Raw genomic sequence first — 15,017 nt, forward strand, 5'->3', positions numbered from 1 at the left:
TACAGGGGGATTCGTTTTAATTTCCAGAGTATTTATTCACTGTCTTGTTGGACATACTCCAATTGTTTATTCAATAGAATTTTAATATAATGTAAAATAAAAAACATCATGTAAATAGTATAAAATTTCACATATTGAAAATGCAATCAAAAGTAAAAAAAGAAAAGAAAACAACCCCTCGTCGTTTCATAATGTACTAGTCCGAAGCGCGCTCAGCGGTTTCGCGCTCGAGTCTCCATGGTTTGGTGTACCCTGCAAATCACTTTCTGTAACATAGCTACTCGTATTATTCCTGTAGCGTTTGACTGTTTCTAATTAAACAATCATCATCAACCTTAATGGACAGTCATGTCTGAAAAGGACAATGAAGTTCCGGTAGAACTTTTCAAAGATGTAAAATTCTACGTGGTTGGGGATATTGACCATAAGGTAAGATACCAGACTTTAGCTTCTTCTAGCTAAGTTGGCATGCTAACTCGCTAGGATCATTCAATGTAATGAAATGTTGGGAAAGCAACCCGACTAGCTGGGCTAACACGAAGACTGGAATGAAAAGACTGTACTTGTTCTTATTGCTTCTCTTGAGATGTAGTGTAGTTCTTACACTGCACTTATGTTGAATGCATGACCATGTTTTGTGCACAACGATTTAATGTTATTAAGTCATGCACTTTATATGGTCACCCTTAAGCGGTAGCTAAGACTCGTAGTTACTCAGGTTAGCCATTAGCGTATATACTCCTTCCTGACACGATGTTTATTTGGTGTTTATGGAACTAACAACTCTCGATAAAAACGCAGCCCTTAGACGTCAATGTTCGAACTTGCTTTCGGCTAAGAATTGGTTGTTTCAGTTTATCTAGCACCGGTCTGTGATTGATCTAGCACGAATGGGACCGTGACATTTTAGATGTGTCACCGCTATTTAATTCACTGGTATCAGAATCTAACGATATATAGATGTTCGTGATGTGGTGTGGCCAAACAACATTTAGAAACAACAAAAACAGTGCAGGTTGTGTGCAGTACGAGCTTATCAGATTTATTTAGAAAGTCAAGACAGTTTTCTGGTTAAAGTAGATTCAAATAAAAGTACAACAGACACATTTTTCATTCCCGTGTCTTAAAAATGACTTGGACTTATAATTATTATTTTGTTATCACTTTCTTTCCCATCTTTTTGCCTTTTACCACTGCCTCTCTCATTTAGTTTTTGTCTCTGATAAGTTTCCAAGGTAATTCTATTGTTAAGCTAAAAAATTGTCTAAATTGGCAGAAAAGTAAGTCCTTCTGACAGGAAAAATACAGAAAGTGCTTGGACTAATTGTAACACTACAAGAACTGCCAAAATTCCCTTAATTTACCATCTCCAGAATAAATATAAATAAATGGATTATTTCAATCTGATTAAAGATGACAAAAACACATAAAATTGATTTTTCAGGTGGTGAATCTGCTGAAAGCAGGGAAAGGGAAAGAAGTTTCCTACAATGCCCTGGCTACTCACATTATTGCAGAGGATGGAGACAACCCAGAGGTGGGAGAGTCCAGAGAGGTTTTTGACTTGCCTGTTGTCAAGGTCTGTAAGGCATGCTTTGTCTAACTTTGTTAAATTTTATTTTTTATTTACTGTTAATGGTTATGATTGAATTGTATCATGATATTATTATAATATTGATATTTAAAGAGTATCAGCGAAAACAACAAATCTGTCAGAATATCATTCAAATCATTTAGGGTATTCAATGTAGAGGAGGTAAAAGACAGTACATATGCTTCACTATTTAACCTATGATATATTTAACCTGTATTTAATCAGTAATTTGATGTATACATGTCCTAATTTCTTTTTTTTCCCAACTCACAACATTATAACAGTATTTTTTTCCCATTTGGCTTAATTCATCATTATGTTTTTAGTTCTTTAATTTTATGACAATGAATGTGCTTAGTCATAACAGTGCAAGCTGTAAGGACATTGTTTTACATTTAGTGTTTGTGAAAATGTCACAGATGAGCTCTTATATCTTGAGTCACTGTGTGAAAAACATTCAGCAGTTAACCTGCTGTTTTTTAATGGCACCCATTTGAACCACAATAGTTCTCTTCCACCGATAATCCTCTTGATTTGGTGGTGGTCTGGACCGGTTTTGCTGCATGTCCACTCTGTCCAGTTGCGTCTTCAGGTGCAGCCTTGACAAGGGAATTTACAAAGGAATTTGAAGGGTAAAAAATGAGCCACGAAAGACGTTATTTAAAATATTTCCTCCATCAAGAGGCGTAGAAGGCTACACATTGGTTTTAATTCAGATTTGTCTGCCTAATATGTGTTATTCCTTGTAATATGTAATTCAATTTTATCCCACTAAAATAGTGAAATTGTAGATCATTTATTGTGTGTCAGGTTTATTTTTCTTACAAATATATTTAGAACGTACGGGTCCCCCAAAAATGCAAGGTATTGATTTTGAACAATTTCTGAATGTTTTAGTTTCTCTGCACACCTGACTTCCTGTCCAGCACACGCTGCACTGTTCCAGATTGGTGAAGCATGTTCCGCAATCTAGCAAAAACAGAAGCCGTGCACATATTTTCAAAGGGCTCCAAAATAGCAGAGCTGGGCTGGAGTCGGATTGGAACAGAGCTGCAGCTGGTGTCCCCACGCACATTTATTTTAATAGAAACATATTAGCTTTGCTGGCGTTTCAGAGTGGAGCTGGAATGCAACTGCATCCAGTGTATTTTAGGGGTTAGCATGTATCTGAAGGTCTGGTATTTTTTTTCTGGTATCATTGTAAATTATTACATTTTCTAAGTAGAAACTCTATTATGCTTACATGCATTTATTCAAGAGCATTTTCTCATATATTGTTGTCACTAAATGTCAATGCACATTATCCAAACTGAAGCAACTAGTGGAGTTGTCCATAACTGTAGAAGCTGTATGTTGTTGAACAAACTTTCCAAATTGTCCAGTATCGGGCCTGTTGATTCTCAAAGTATCTACCTCATCTCATACAGCTGTGGGCACAGCAAGCTAATATTTCAATAGCGCAAAGCAAAATATTCAGTCAGTGGATTGTGAAAAGGCTTTAACAGTTAATAGCTCATTAACAATAACTTGTTGTCCTTATATTTTCTAGCCATCGTGGGTGATTCTGTCAGTCAGATGTGGAGTCCTCTTACCGTATCCTTTAACAATACTGTCCAAAACATGATAATCCGATGTAATAAAACTGCAATATTTGAACAAGAACAATAGTTATTTTAGAGAAACAATAAGGTTTTGAATTACAAAATGTACAATTATTAATTAACTAATATTAAAGACTTAGTAAAGACTTTCTTAGTATCTAAATATTTCTTTAACCATGTGCACTCTAGAGTGACTGGATTTTCCCCAGAATCTGGACAGATATTCTTTGGGGTGACAGTTTGTCTTCCCAGGGTAAGTGTGTTTTTTTGTCCTAGTGTACCTCAGTTATCTAGAGAATTAACATGTCAATACATAATTGATTATACATCTACAGGCCGATGTGACTGACTTGTATTAAGCATAGTGCCTGTTGAGAATGTCAGCATTTCGATCTCCATAAATTAGATATTGGATTATTATTTCTCATTTTTCAATTTGTGCATAAACAGCTTCCAGAGGATCTTAATGCTTTATGGGCCTATGTTACCTTTTATGGAGGGGAATGCCAGCTTAATCTCAACAAGAAGGTGACCCACTTAGTAGTGAAGGAACCAAAGGGGGTAAGTGCTTGACATCCAAGTCTCCCTCAGTTAGTCACTATTTGGTTATTTTCAAATACTTATATTTGGAAACCAGAGCTTTTACGGTATTTGTGTAACATAACTTGAGACTGAATGTACAGAAATCTAGAGATCCTTTATAAGCCATTGTGTAAAACACTGATTATTTTTATTGGTCTACGTGGCTACAATTGTAAGAAATTAAGCATCGGGATGCAATAAAAATAAAATAATGTGGAATTTCAATGTCAGATATCCAGGTTAATTTTTTTACACAGTGGTTTAAAGTTTGTACCTCATTTTGCTTTAAATGCTTTTTCCTTTCAGGCCAAGTTTGAGTGCGCTTTGAGACACCCAGGCATTAAGATTGTCACTCCAGACTGGATAACAGATTCTGTTAAGGGTATTTTTTTCTGCTCCAAAGATACAGCTGATGTTTCTTTACAAACCATAATTTGTGACTGAAGATAATTTATGGTACTCAAAGGTTTCAGAATTTTATCAAAAAAATAAATTTAAAACAGCATTTAAAATCCTTTCTTTGTGTAATAATGGTTATCAGAGGTCAGAATACCATCTTTGAATCTGAGTTGTCAATTAAAACTTTATATAATGAGTTATGTTATTCCAACCTAAACATATTTAGACACAATTCCACAGTTGTGATGTTTACATCTTTATTTTGTATACTATTATATTACATGAATGTTACTACTCGAACTGGTCAGAAAAGTCTTAAATTTAATTTGATTGAGATTTCAAAGAATAAAATAAAGTTGAATAATTATAGAAGTATAAAAGAACCTTTTTTAAAAGCTAAACGTCCATTCAATCATCCATTTGTCTATGCAGCATTTAAACCACAAAATAAATGACAGCTTTTGCATACATGCTTTGAAATCCTCTATATTTCTTTTTTTTCTCTTATATATATAACCAAATACAAAGGGGAAGAACAGATTGAAGGGTTGTTAACAACTGTTGTTCACATTTTGCAGACAAAAGCAGGAAGGATGAGGTGCACTATCACCCCAGACTCACATATGTGGAGCCAGAGGAAGAGGCAAGTGAAGCTGAGTTCTATGACCAACAGTCTCGTTCGGATGGTAGTTACAGCCCCCAGAGGTCACGACTATCAAGTGGAGCATCATCTGGCGAGGAATCAAGCCCCAGGAGACGACCAGGACCCAAAAAATTGAGATCCCTTTCTCCATCATCTCCCCGCAAGCCTGAACATGAGCGCATGTTTGATGACTCTGATGACGACTCCTCCACAGAGAAGGAGGGCACCAATCTCAACTGGACACTAGCTGAAGTCCCTGCAACTGCTCCCTCTTTGCCAAGTGGCACAGCCAAACGGCAGAGTGGACCGCCTGGAAGTAAAGTCTCGGTGTCGGGCAGTGTGCTCATCAACCTGTGTGCTACTGTGCCTCCTGTACCTGGAGGTGGATCAGCCATTCCGCCTTCTTCAGCTGGCATCAGTCACACCACACAGGAAGGTAAATATTCCTGAAGATTGCAGGGCAACAAAAATATGTTGTAAGCTGTCAAACTCCTCCTTGAATGTGATATTAATGTTCTTTAAGCATGATGCATAACCACAAAAGCCTAATAACATGATTCACTGTTGCCCATGTATAACACAACAGTTCCCTGATACGAAAAACCAAAGAAACAACAGTGTGAAGTCCAGATCTGTGAGCAAACTCAAGAAAAAAGTGCCACAGTTGCTTTTTTCTGTGGCATTTCTGAGTTCTGTTTTTTTTAAATATATACAGTACATATATTGCATAGAATTGCAGCCATTCTGCCGAATGTTCCCGTAGAGTTGAACCCTTTAGTCAGTTTGTAACTTTGTACTTTTGTCAGCTGTGCTTTCTTCCAAAATACTGAATTTCTCTTGCATACCAACAATGCTGTACTTTTACAGCCCCTAGTTGTCATTAAGCCCCATGATGCACCAGCTGTGCGAGTTGGGCCTTGAGATCCATGACTACAAGTGTAAAATGAACAGATCAAAGGAAATGATGGTGAACAATCATGTCATTAATACCACCCATTTGTTGGACTGTTTTATTAGTAAGCACACTGCTATAAATACACAAAAATCTGGGGAGAAAAACCTATTTGTTCAGAATTAAATCTTCAAAAAATGAGCAAGTTTGCCATCTTGTGAATATTTTATGGTGTCATTGTGTGTACGTGACTTGAGTTTATACCCCTTTCTTCTTTCTAGGACTTTCAGTTCCTGAGGGCATTTCTGGGTGGAGCCTGACTAATCGAACCCTTCGTAACATTACAAACAACTCAGACATGCAGCCTGTTAATCGACCCGTTAACTCAGGACATGTAAGACATTTGACTTCTCTCTTCAACTCCATGGCAGTGTTAATGCTATTTCTTCTGTAATGTATGTAGTAAGCAGCATTTTGAAATATTAATGAGGGAAATGCAAAAAAAATGTTTTCCTTGTTGCAGATAATCCAGAATATGACAGCAAATCAGGCAAAACCAACTGAACATCTGAACAGTCAGAGCAATACTCACGCCCAAAATAGTATCAATCCTCTTCTATTCCATCAGTCCAAAATGGCTGGACAGCCTGCCATAGGAGAGCAACAACAGCCATACCAGGGTACCCAGCAACACCAACAGTTACCACAGCAACCACAACATCCAATAATGCACCTCCAACAACAGCACCCCATGATCCAGCTTCATCACCAACAGCAACAGTCACAGGTGTCACCGCAAGGGTTCCCGCAGTTGACACAACAGCAGCAGCAACAGCAGTTTTTGCAGCAGCAGCAGCAGCAGCAGCAGCAGCAGCAGCAACAACAGCAGCAGCATATGCACCAACAGCAGATATTTTCCCATCAGCAGCAGAATGCCTTTCCTCATCAGCAGCTGAGGCCCCAGCAACTCCTCCGGCCAGGTCTGCAGCAGTTGCAGCAGCAACAGGTGCTTCAGCAACAGCTCCAACAGTTCCAACAGCAGCAAAGGATGCAAATGTTACAGCAGCAGCAGCAACAACAACAGCAGCAACAAAATCAACAACTGCATCAACAGCAGCAACATTTCCTGCAGCAGCAGCACATGCACCAGCAGCACCTGCAGAGTCAGCAGCAGCAGCAGCAAGTTCAGCAGCATCAGAACCAGCAGGTCCTGCAGCATCAACAGCAAACAGCAGTGCAGCCTCACCTCCAGCAGACACCTCACATCACTCAACTTTTTGGACATGAGCCTGGACAAGAAAGTACATACATCTTTGTGAATTCTTACAGCATAATTGGCAAGATGATTAGAAGAAATCCGGAAGATTTGTTTAGACTTTTTTTTTTCTAGAAGGAAATTTGAAATTGGTACAAACACACCACTCAAATCTATATTGACATTCTTTTTTACAGTTCCAGCTGATGGCTTCCTTCTGGGTTGTGTGTTTGCTATTGCAGACTACCCAGAACAGATGGCTGACAAGCAGCTCTTGGCCACATGGAAAAGGGTAAGTTGCAATGCCTTTCCCTCTTGCATGTGCACGCACCCCTAAATTCATAAACAATAGCCCAAAGATTCCAAATTTTATTTATTTTTTCTTCTATTTTCTCCTCAGGTCATCCAAGCATGTGGAGGTTCTGTGGACTCCACCCTAACAGGCCGTAGCACGCATCTGCTGTGTGAGAGTCAAGTCAGCAACATGTATGTACAGGTAAGCATATATGATGTATAAACAGATGTGGACTCTGCTGTTATAAGTATACTAAGTGTGATGTCATTACTACCTTCTACACAATGATAGAATAATAATACAGAAAACATGAAAATCAAAATGGGAAATGCTCTTTATCACTCTAGCTGCTTGGCATGTTGTCTTTAAGGCTCTCAGAGAGGGGAAGAGATGTGTAACAGCTCACTGGCTCAACACTGTACTAAAGAGGAAGAAGATGGTTCCTCCTCATAGGACATTACATCTGCCCTTTGCATTTCCTCCTGGAGCCAAGCCTTGTTCTCAGCATGTAGGTCTAACATTCATCTTTTGAATTGTGTTTACATTTACACATTTGTTGATATTCTGTTATGTTAGTATTAATTTCAGACATGTATGAACAATTTCAAATCCAAAAGGAAAAAAGAAAGTCAACTATAAATGTTGTAATATGATGACTACGGTATAGAACTACAAGTACTGTAAATTAAAATTTCACAGGCATTACAAAAAGATTACTGGTTTCCCTTAAAAATTTCACGTCATCAAATCTACTGTAGTAAAATTACTGCTACACTGTAACCTAAGAAATTTACTGTAGACTTCACATAGTGTTTAATTTTAAAGAATTCTTCGATGCTGCCTTAAATGTAAAACACATCTATATAATTGCGCCATCCAGCTGACTTAATTTGACATGGCTCTCTCTGTCGATACTAAACAGATAATTTGGCGTCTGTTGTTTTCACTGTTCTTAATGAAAGTGATGTTCACGATGCACCTTTTTCACCTCAGGTTTGTTACACAGAACAAAGCCTACATTCGTCCATATACACAGTATACCGGTATATGTTTTCTGCGGGAGCGATATATTTGATTTCTGTATCATAATGGGGTGGAAAGTAAAGGAATTTCATTTTTATAATTGACTTCAAAATTGGATTTCCTCAAATACTGAATTAAATTCCCCATAACAGGGAACACACACCAATGTGTTGATTTGTTCAATCTGTCACCTAGTGATGGCTGGGATATTAAACCCACGGCCTTGAATAGGAATGAGCAGCGGTTAATGGAATATATCAAACATCTTTTCTCGACGTATTCGAGAATAATTATTTAACTGTGAAATAATCGAATCCAAAACTTCAAATATAAAGAAGAGTGTCTGAATTATTCTTTTCTCTTTTCAGATTATATCGGTGACAGGTTTTGTGGACGCTGACAGGGATGACCTAAAGTTGATGGCCTACCTGACTGGTGCCAGATACACTGGATATCTGTGTCGCAGCAACACTGTCCTGATCTGTAAAGAGTAAGGGCAAAAGGATCAGAAAAAATCCACTCTTAGATCTGGACTGCCAAACCCTTTTTAATTTTCCAGAACAGGATAAACAGGGTTACTCTGTTATTGTGATATGAGGACAGTTTGTGTTATTGGTGTTAAAATAACAAAGTGAAGAACCCCTGTTTCCAGTATCATTTCCAGGAACTTTTGGTACAAATACACTTATAAGAGCCTGGACTATGTTGTCCCTCCAATTTTTTTTTTGCTCCATTTTCCAAATGAACATTTTAAAGAATTTGGTTGTAAGTGTGTTCCAATAGTCATTCCTGAACATTCAGCCCCAAGTTGGAGCCTGGGGCAGGTTTTTAATCCTTGGATATTTTTTGTGAAAGTGTGCTAAGATTTTTCAAAATCTCTGGTAAATAATAAAAATTCATGTGGTTGAAAAGGAGCTTAGGTCTCAGGTGTCCTTTAATATAAAGTTTTAGAATTATAAAGATTATAGCAGCAGAAAATAGCCTACATATATACTGTATATACACAGTGTACTTAAAAAGGGTTGGGTTGTTGATTAGTATCTCTTTTAAATTAATTTGTTCTTTGTTGTCAAAGTGAGGCTGTCAAATGCTTACAAATTTTACAGGTATTAGTTAACCACACGTTGCTGATTTTATTTTTTAGGTGATAATTGCTAATACTAACACACTGTATAGTAACAAAACAGTTTAAACAATGGAATTATTTTACAACAAGAATAGACACATTTTCACCTCTAGCTCTAAGTCTTTACTACTAAACCATATTGGCTTGTGTGGAATAAGGATTTTGTTTTGTATCTTCTCTTTTAGACCTGTTGGGCTTAAATATGAAAAGGCAAAAGAGTGGAAGATCCCATGTGTAAATGCCCAGTGGCTATGTGATGTATTGCTGGGCAACTTTGAAGCACTGAGACAGATACAGCACAGCAGATACTCCATATACACACACTCTGAATCCCTCATGCCGAACCCACAGCTGGTCCAGAATCTGATGGGTATGTATAGCATCATATGCCTTACTTAATCACTTGACTGGTTCATACATGGAAAATGTATAGTTAAACATGGTCACACAAGACAATCTTTTGTGTAGATATGAATACATGACCAAATGTATGTTTGATCCCTGTAGCTGCCTGGAAGATGCCAGTCAAAGTAACTCCTGAAGCTATGAATGTAAGTTTGTTATAACTTGCCCTCACACTTCATCAGTTTACCAAAGAACAATTGTGATGTCATTTGGATTACCGTTAAAACAAGAATGATGTATTTTGTTAGGCAAAATGGAACTGAAACAATTCACTACAGTAGAGTCCATATACTCTGGTATACTCAGAACTCTTAAGGAAATGTACCACCTTACCTGTAGTTTTACTGAGGAAAAATCCCCTCTAATAAAGTTCTGGATTTAAAGGTTGTGGTAAATCTTCTAATCTTTCATGCTCTTTCAATGACAAATCAGATTTATTTTCTATACAGTGATCCCTCGCTATATCGCGTTTCATCTTTCACGGCTTCGCTGTTTCACGGATTTTTTTTGCGAGTTCATTGCAGTTCTCAAATATAATCGAAGGTGGCATATCCGTTTATAAAAATCTTCTTGCTCAGAAAAAGAAAGAGCGCCAACAACTACCCATAACAATGTTCTTCTCTCGGAGAAAGACTCCTGCGCCTTCAGTAGAAACAGACGCTACAGCGGAGCGGAGTCAGGACGAAGAAGCACAGCTGGGACTGTGAAATATGCCAGTGACAATGTTTCCAACCTTGTATTACTAGATTAAAATTATTGTTTTAAACAAATTTTGGGCTTTAAAACAGGTTTTGATTTTTGGTTTCATTCTATAGTTCAGTATTGCATTGTAAAATAATTAAAAAAAATAAAGCTGACTACTTCACGGATTTCACTTTTCGCGTGTTATTTTTGGAACGCAACTCCCGCGATAAACGAGGGATCACTGTATTTTGTTTTATCCTAATATCAACATCAAATGGATATTTCATTACCTAAACTGTGTCCTATTCTTGGCTGTCACTTGGGATTTTCATTAAGCGTACCAAATTTCGCTTTCTTTTTCTACTGTTAAGAGTTTCCAGCTACTACAGAAGCAAAAGATGTCAGACTCAAACAGCCAGCCTGCCAACAAGAAGCCCAGGTCAGTACAGCAAAGTTCTGACTGCAAGAACACTGGTAAATCAGTTATTCAAGTTCTCATGTAACACTGCTGTTGGTCAAATGGGCAGACTGGATGAGACCCACTCTCCTACCCAGAAGCTCCCTCCAGAGTCCACCCCTCAAGTGATGTTCACAGGTTTTGAGCCCATACAGGTGCAGCAGTACACAAAGGTAATTTTTGATTCTATTTCTACTAAAACTGATATGTGCAGGTGCCTGACTTCTCCATGGTTACAGCTTCATGTTTGATGGTGTGTATGTTCCTCTATCACAGTGGATTCATGCTTTGGGAGGTGAAATAGCAGAAAGCACTCAGAAAATCACTCACTTGGTAGCCACTAAGGTGACTCGTACTGTCAAGTTCCTCACTGCCATGTCTGTGGTCAAACACATTGTCAAACCAGAGTGGCTGGAGGAAAGCTGGAGGACCCAGAGGTTTGTAGGTATGTACCTGTTTGAGATGTTCAAAATTTGAAGTCACGGGGGAAAGTCACGATGACCAACAGCCTATAAATACTGAATTAAATCTGTTACAGATGAGCAAAGCCACGCACTGCGGGACGCAGAGGCAGAGGAGATGTTTGGCTTCAGTCTGGAAGAATCACTGAAGAGAGCAAACAGTGAACCACTATTCAAAGTAATATATCAAGTTTTACACATCAACTCGATCATAACAGTCTTTCTTAAGTGATAGCGGTTAGATTAACTGCAGAGTATAAGTCCCTGTTCATACTGTGTTGTGCTGTGTCCCACCTGTGTTTGTTTGTGTATGTTAAGATTAAGATTCACTTTATTCATCCCTGTAGGGAAATTGAATTGTAACAGCAGCCTAGACATGAAGGAATATAACTATAGTATATGTAGACACAAATAGCAGCAGATATATTTACAAAGCATAGAAATAGAATAAAAATAAGATAAGAAATAAGATTAGAACGTAGGCATAGAGATAAAAACAAGATTAAATTATAAACATATTTACATAGGTATAAAATAATATAGAAATAAGATTGGAACATAAACATTAAACAATGTAATTGAATGGGTTGGAGGGCACATGAGCTGATGCATAAATCCAATCAAGAGAGCACAGCTCTGACAGAAAAGGATGAATTATAGAGTCTAATGGCAGACGGCAGGAATGACTTCCTGTACCGTTCCTTAGAGCTGCGAGGCTGCAGGAGTCTGTTGCCGAAGCTGCTTCTCAGTTTGTTCACTGTGGAGGGGGTGGGAGGGATTGTCCATGATTGTCCACACTTTTGACACCATCCTGTCCCTCACCACCTCATCCAAGTTTGCAAGTTTATAGCCAACAACAGACCCTGCCTTTTTAATGAGTTTTTTGAGACTGTTGGCATCCTTTGCTTTAATGCCTGCTCCAAAGCACGCCACAGCAAAGAAGGTGGTACTAGCCATGACAGACTGATAAAACATGTGGAGCATCCTGCTGCAAACACTGGAGGACCTGAGTCTCCTGAGGAAGTGTTTGAGGACCACTCAATTTATTGTCCAGCTGAACACCCAGGAACTTGTAAGATGGGACTATATCCACATCTTTCCCACTAATGCAGACTGGTGGGGATTTACTTTTACTGAAATCCACCACCATCTCCTTTGTCTTGGTCACATTGAGCTGCAGGTGGTTCCCCCTGCACCTCCTGACAAAACTCTCCACAAGGTCCCTGTATTCATCCTCTTGTCCATTCTCTCATCCGAGTACTTCTGGAGGTGACATGACTCAGAGTGGTACTGAAAGTCAGCTGCATAGGTGGTGAACAGAAAGGGGACAGCACAGTTCCTTGAGGAGCCCCTCTGTTGATCAGGGGGTCAGACACACAGCTCTGCAATTTCAAACTGGTTGACCTGCCCAGGTAGTCCTCAATCCAAGAAACAAAGGGAGCATCCATCTGCATGTTCTCCAACTTAGCTCTCAGCAGTCTTGGCTGGGTGGTGTTGAAGGCAGAAGAGAAGTCAAAGAACATGACCTGCACTGTGATGTTTAATCTGTCCAAGGAGGAGTAAGCCCTCTGTAGCAAGTATATCTCTGCGTCATCAACCCCCACCTTGGGCTGATTTGCAAACTGCAGAGGATCTTGGAAAGGGCTCACCAGAGATCTGAGGTGTGACAGCACCAGCCGATCCATGACCTACACAACATGGGAGGTCAGTGCTATTGGCCTGTAATCACTCGGTGCCACAGGATGGGTCTTCTTCGGCACCGGGACCAGGCAGGATGTTTTACAAAGCACTGGGATCCTCTGAAGATGAAGGCTCTAGTTCACATGTGTCAAACTCAGTCCTCGAGGGCCACGATCCTGCCGGGTTTTCTGTCCTACCAGGCTGAAAATGCATTCAGTGGGATAGAAAACCCGTCAGGATCGTGGCCCTGAGGACTGAGTTTGACATGCCTGCGAGTCTAGTTGAACAGGTGCTGCAGTATTCCACACAGCTGCCTGGAGCAGTTCTTCAGCACTCGTGGGCTGATGCCGTCCGGTCTGGCAGCCTTTCTCTGGTTGAGCCTCTCCAGCTCTCTCCTCACCTGGCTAGAAGTGATGAATGTGTGGTGTGTGTGTGTGTGTTACAGGGGAAGTACTTCTACCTCACCCCTGGGGTCTGCCCTAGTCTCAGCACCTTGAAGTCTATCCTGGAGAGTGCTGGAGGAAAGCTGTTGGCCAAACAACCCTCCTACAGAAAGATCATTGAACACAAACAAAACAAGGTTAAACACTTCACTCTGTAGTTTAAAAGTACAGTATGTCCATTCAAATTTGACTTTTAATGAGCTATAGATTATAAGTATGAATATTCCAGTAAACTGAATAATGGCCTCTGATTATGAAGTTGTAAATGTGTGATTTTATTACAGAACCTCCCAGAAATCATTTTAATTTCCTGTGATAATGACCTTCACCTCTGCAGAGAATACTTCTTGAAGAACATCGGTAAGCTAGACATAAACATTTTCTTTATTTCCAGTTTATATTTTGCACAGCCGTTGTTGAGCTCAAATCAATCAAACAAGCACTTTTATTGTATAAATATGAGTTTAAATATGCAGTTTTAATTGTGTACTGTTTTTTATTGTCCAGATGTTCACAATGCAGAATTCATCCTGACGGGAGTTCTTACTCAGAAACTCAACTATGACTCATATCCTTTACAGTCACACTTCCTGTTTCTTTAGATGCTTTCTTTAATCTGTGCACAAGAATGTGAGTTGACATTTAGGTCTGCGGAGCTTCTACTGGTTGCATGTTTCTGCGTGCTATAATACATTAAATATTGTTTCTAATGCTTCTATCATACTTGCTGCCAGCTGTAGTCTATGTCCTTGACTGCCACACATACAAATTCACTTGACAGAAGCAGCAATGTCATCGGGAAGAAGATGAGGAACCAATAACGCTGCCTGTGTACAGAACTGCCATATTAATTTCTCCCTTTTAATTTTGGGCATATACCTCTAGTCATTTTATAGTTTTATTACCTGTTTGAGAATAGTTATTTTTGTGAAATTGGCATTTACATTTTGGAGGATCTTGACCTTACTGTACAAAATGCAGTGTGTAAAGGTACAAAGGTTGTACACTCTTGTTTTGAATAAAAGTTTTTTTTTGAAGGTCTTTAGTTGCTGCTGTTGAAACCCCCAAAGCTCACGTCACACAGCAGAACCGCTTCCCCTCAGTCTCCTAACTCACAGCTATTTTTAAGGGCTGTAATGTGTATGAACATGGCAGACTAAGCAGTGTGCCATAGGAAAAACAGATTTTAAAAAAATGATACTCGAACGATAACGATCTAGAGTAACTGGCCTTTTTTTCTTATGGGGATGACTGAATAGTAATAGTTTTTATGGTTATTTTAGTTAATCTGAATTGATCCTCTGGAAGACTTCAGATGCATTAAAGCCTTTGTTTTTGGAGATTGGGGATTTTGACGTTCCCTGTCAGTTTGAATGTTTGTCATTGGTGTTGTCTGTAATGCAGCACAGGTGTCACTGCTCATTACATCAAATTATGGAAGCAACTCAAAGAGAAAAATACATCTGATTTCACACAT

The 15,017-nt window shown here is 39.0% G+C and overlaps 1 protein-coding gene across 1 annotated transcript; it reads left to right on the plus strand.

Annotated features, from left to right (window-relative positions):
- Positions 1–210: 210 nt before the first annotated feature.
- On the plus strand, positions 211–14,911 carry paxip1 (PAX interacting (with transcription-activation domain) protein 1). Its single transcript, XM_011616350.2, has 23 exons — positions 211–429; positions 1,445–1,579; positions 3,144–3,187; positions 3,385–3,448; positions 3,646–3,756; positions 4,084–4,159; positions 4,755–5,255; positions 5,993–6,105; positions 6,235–7,012; positions 7,164–7,258; positions 7,367–7,462; positions 7,632–7,769; positions 8,653–8,774; positions 9,596–9,780; positions 9,918–9,961; positions 10,871–10,938; positions 11,027–11,129; positions 11,233–11,401; positions 11,495–11,595; positions 13,543–13,677; positions 13,825–13,900; positions 14,048–14,108; positions 14,303–14,911. Exons 1-23 carry the CDS (start codon positions 349–351, stop codon positions 14,316–14,318), a joined length of 3,312 nt encoding a protein of 1,103 aa, XP_011614652.1. The 5' UTR covers positions 211–348; the 3' UTR covers positions 14,319–14,911.
- The last annotated feature ends 106 nt before the right edge of the window (positions 14,912–15,017 follow it).

Source organism: Takifugu rubripes, chromosome 22, assembly GCF_901000725.2.
Source record: "Takifugu rubripes chromosome 22, fTakRub1.2, whole genome shotgun sequence".
Classification (NCBI taxonomy): domain Eukaryota; kingdom Metazoa; phylum Chordata; class Actinopteri; order Tetraodontiformes; family Tetraodontidae; genus Takifugu; species Takifugu rubripes.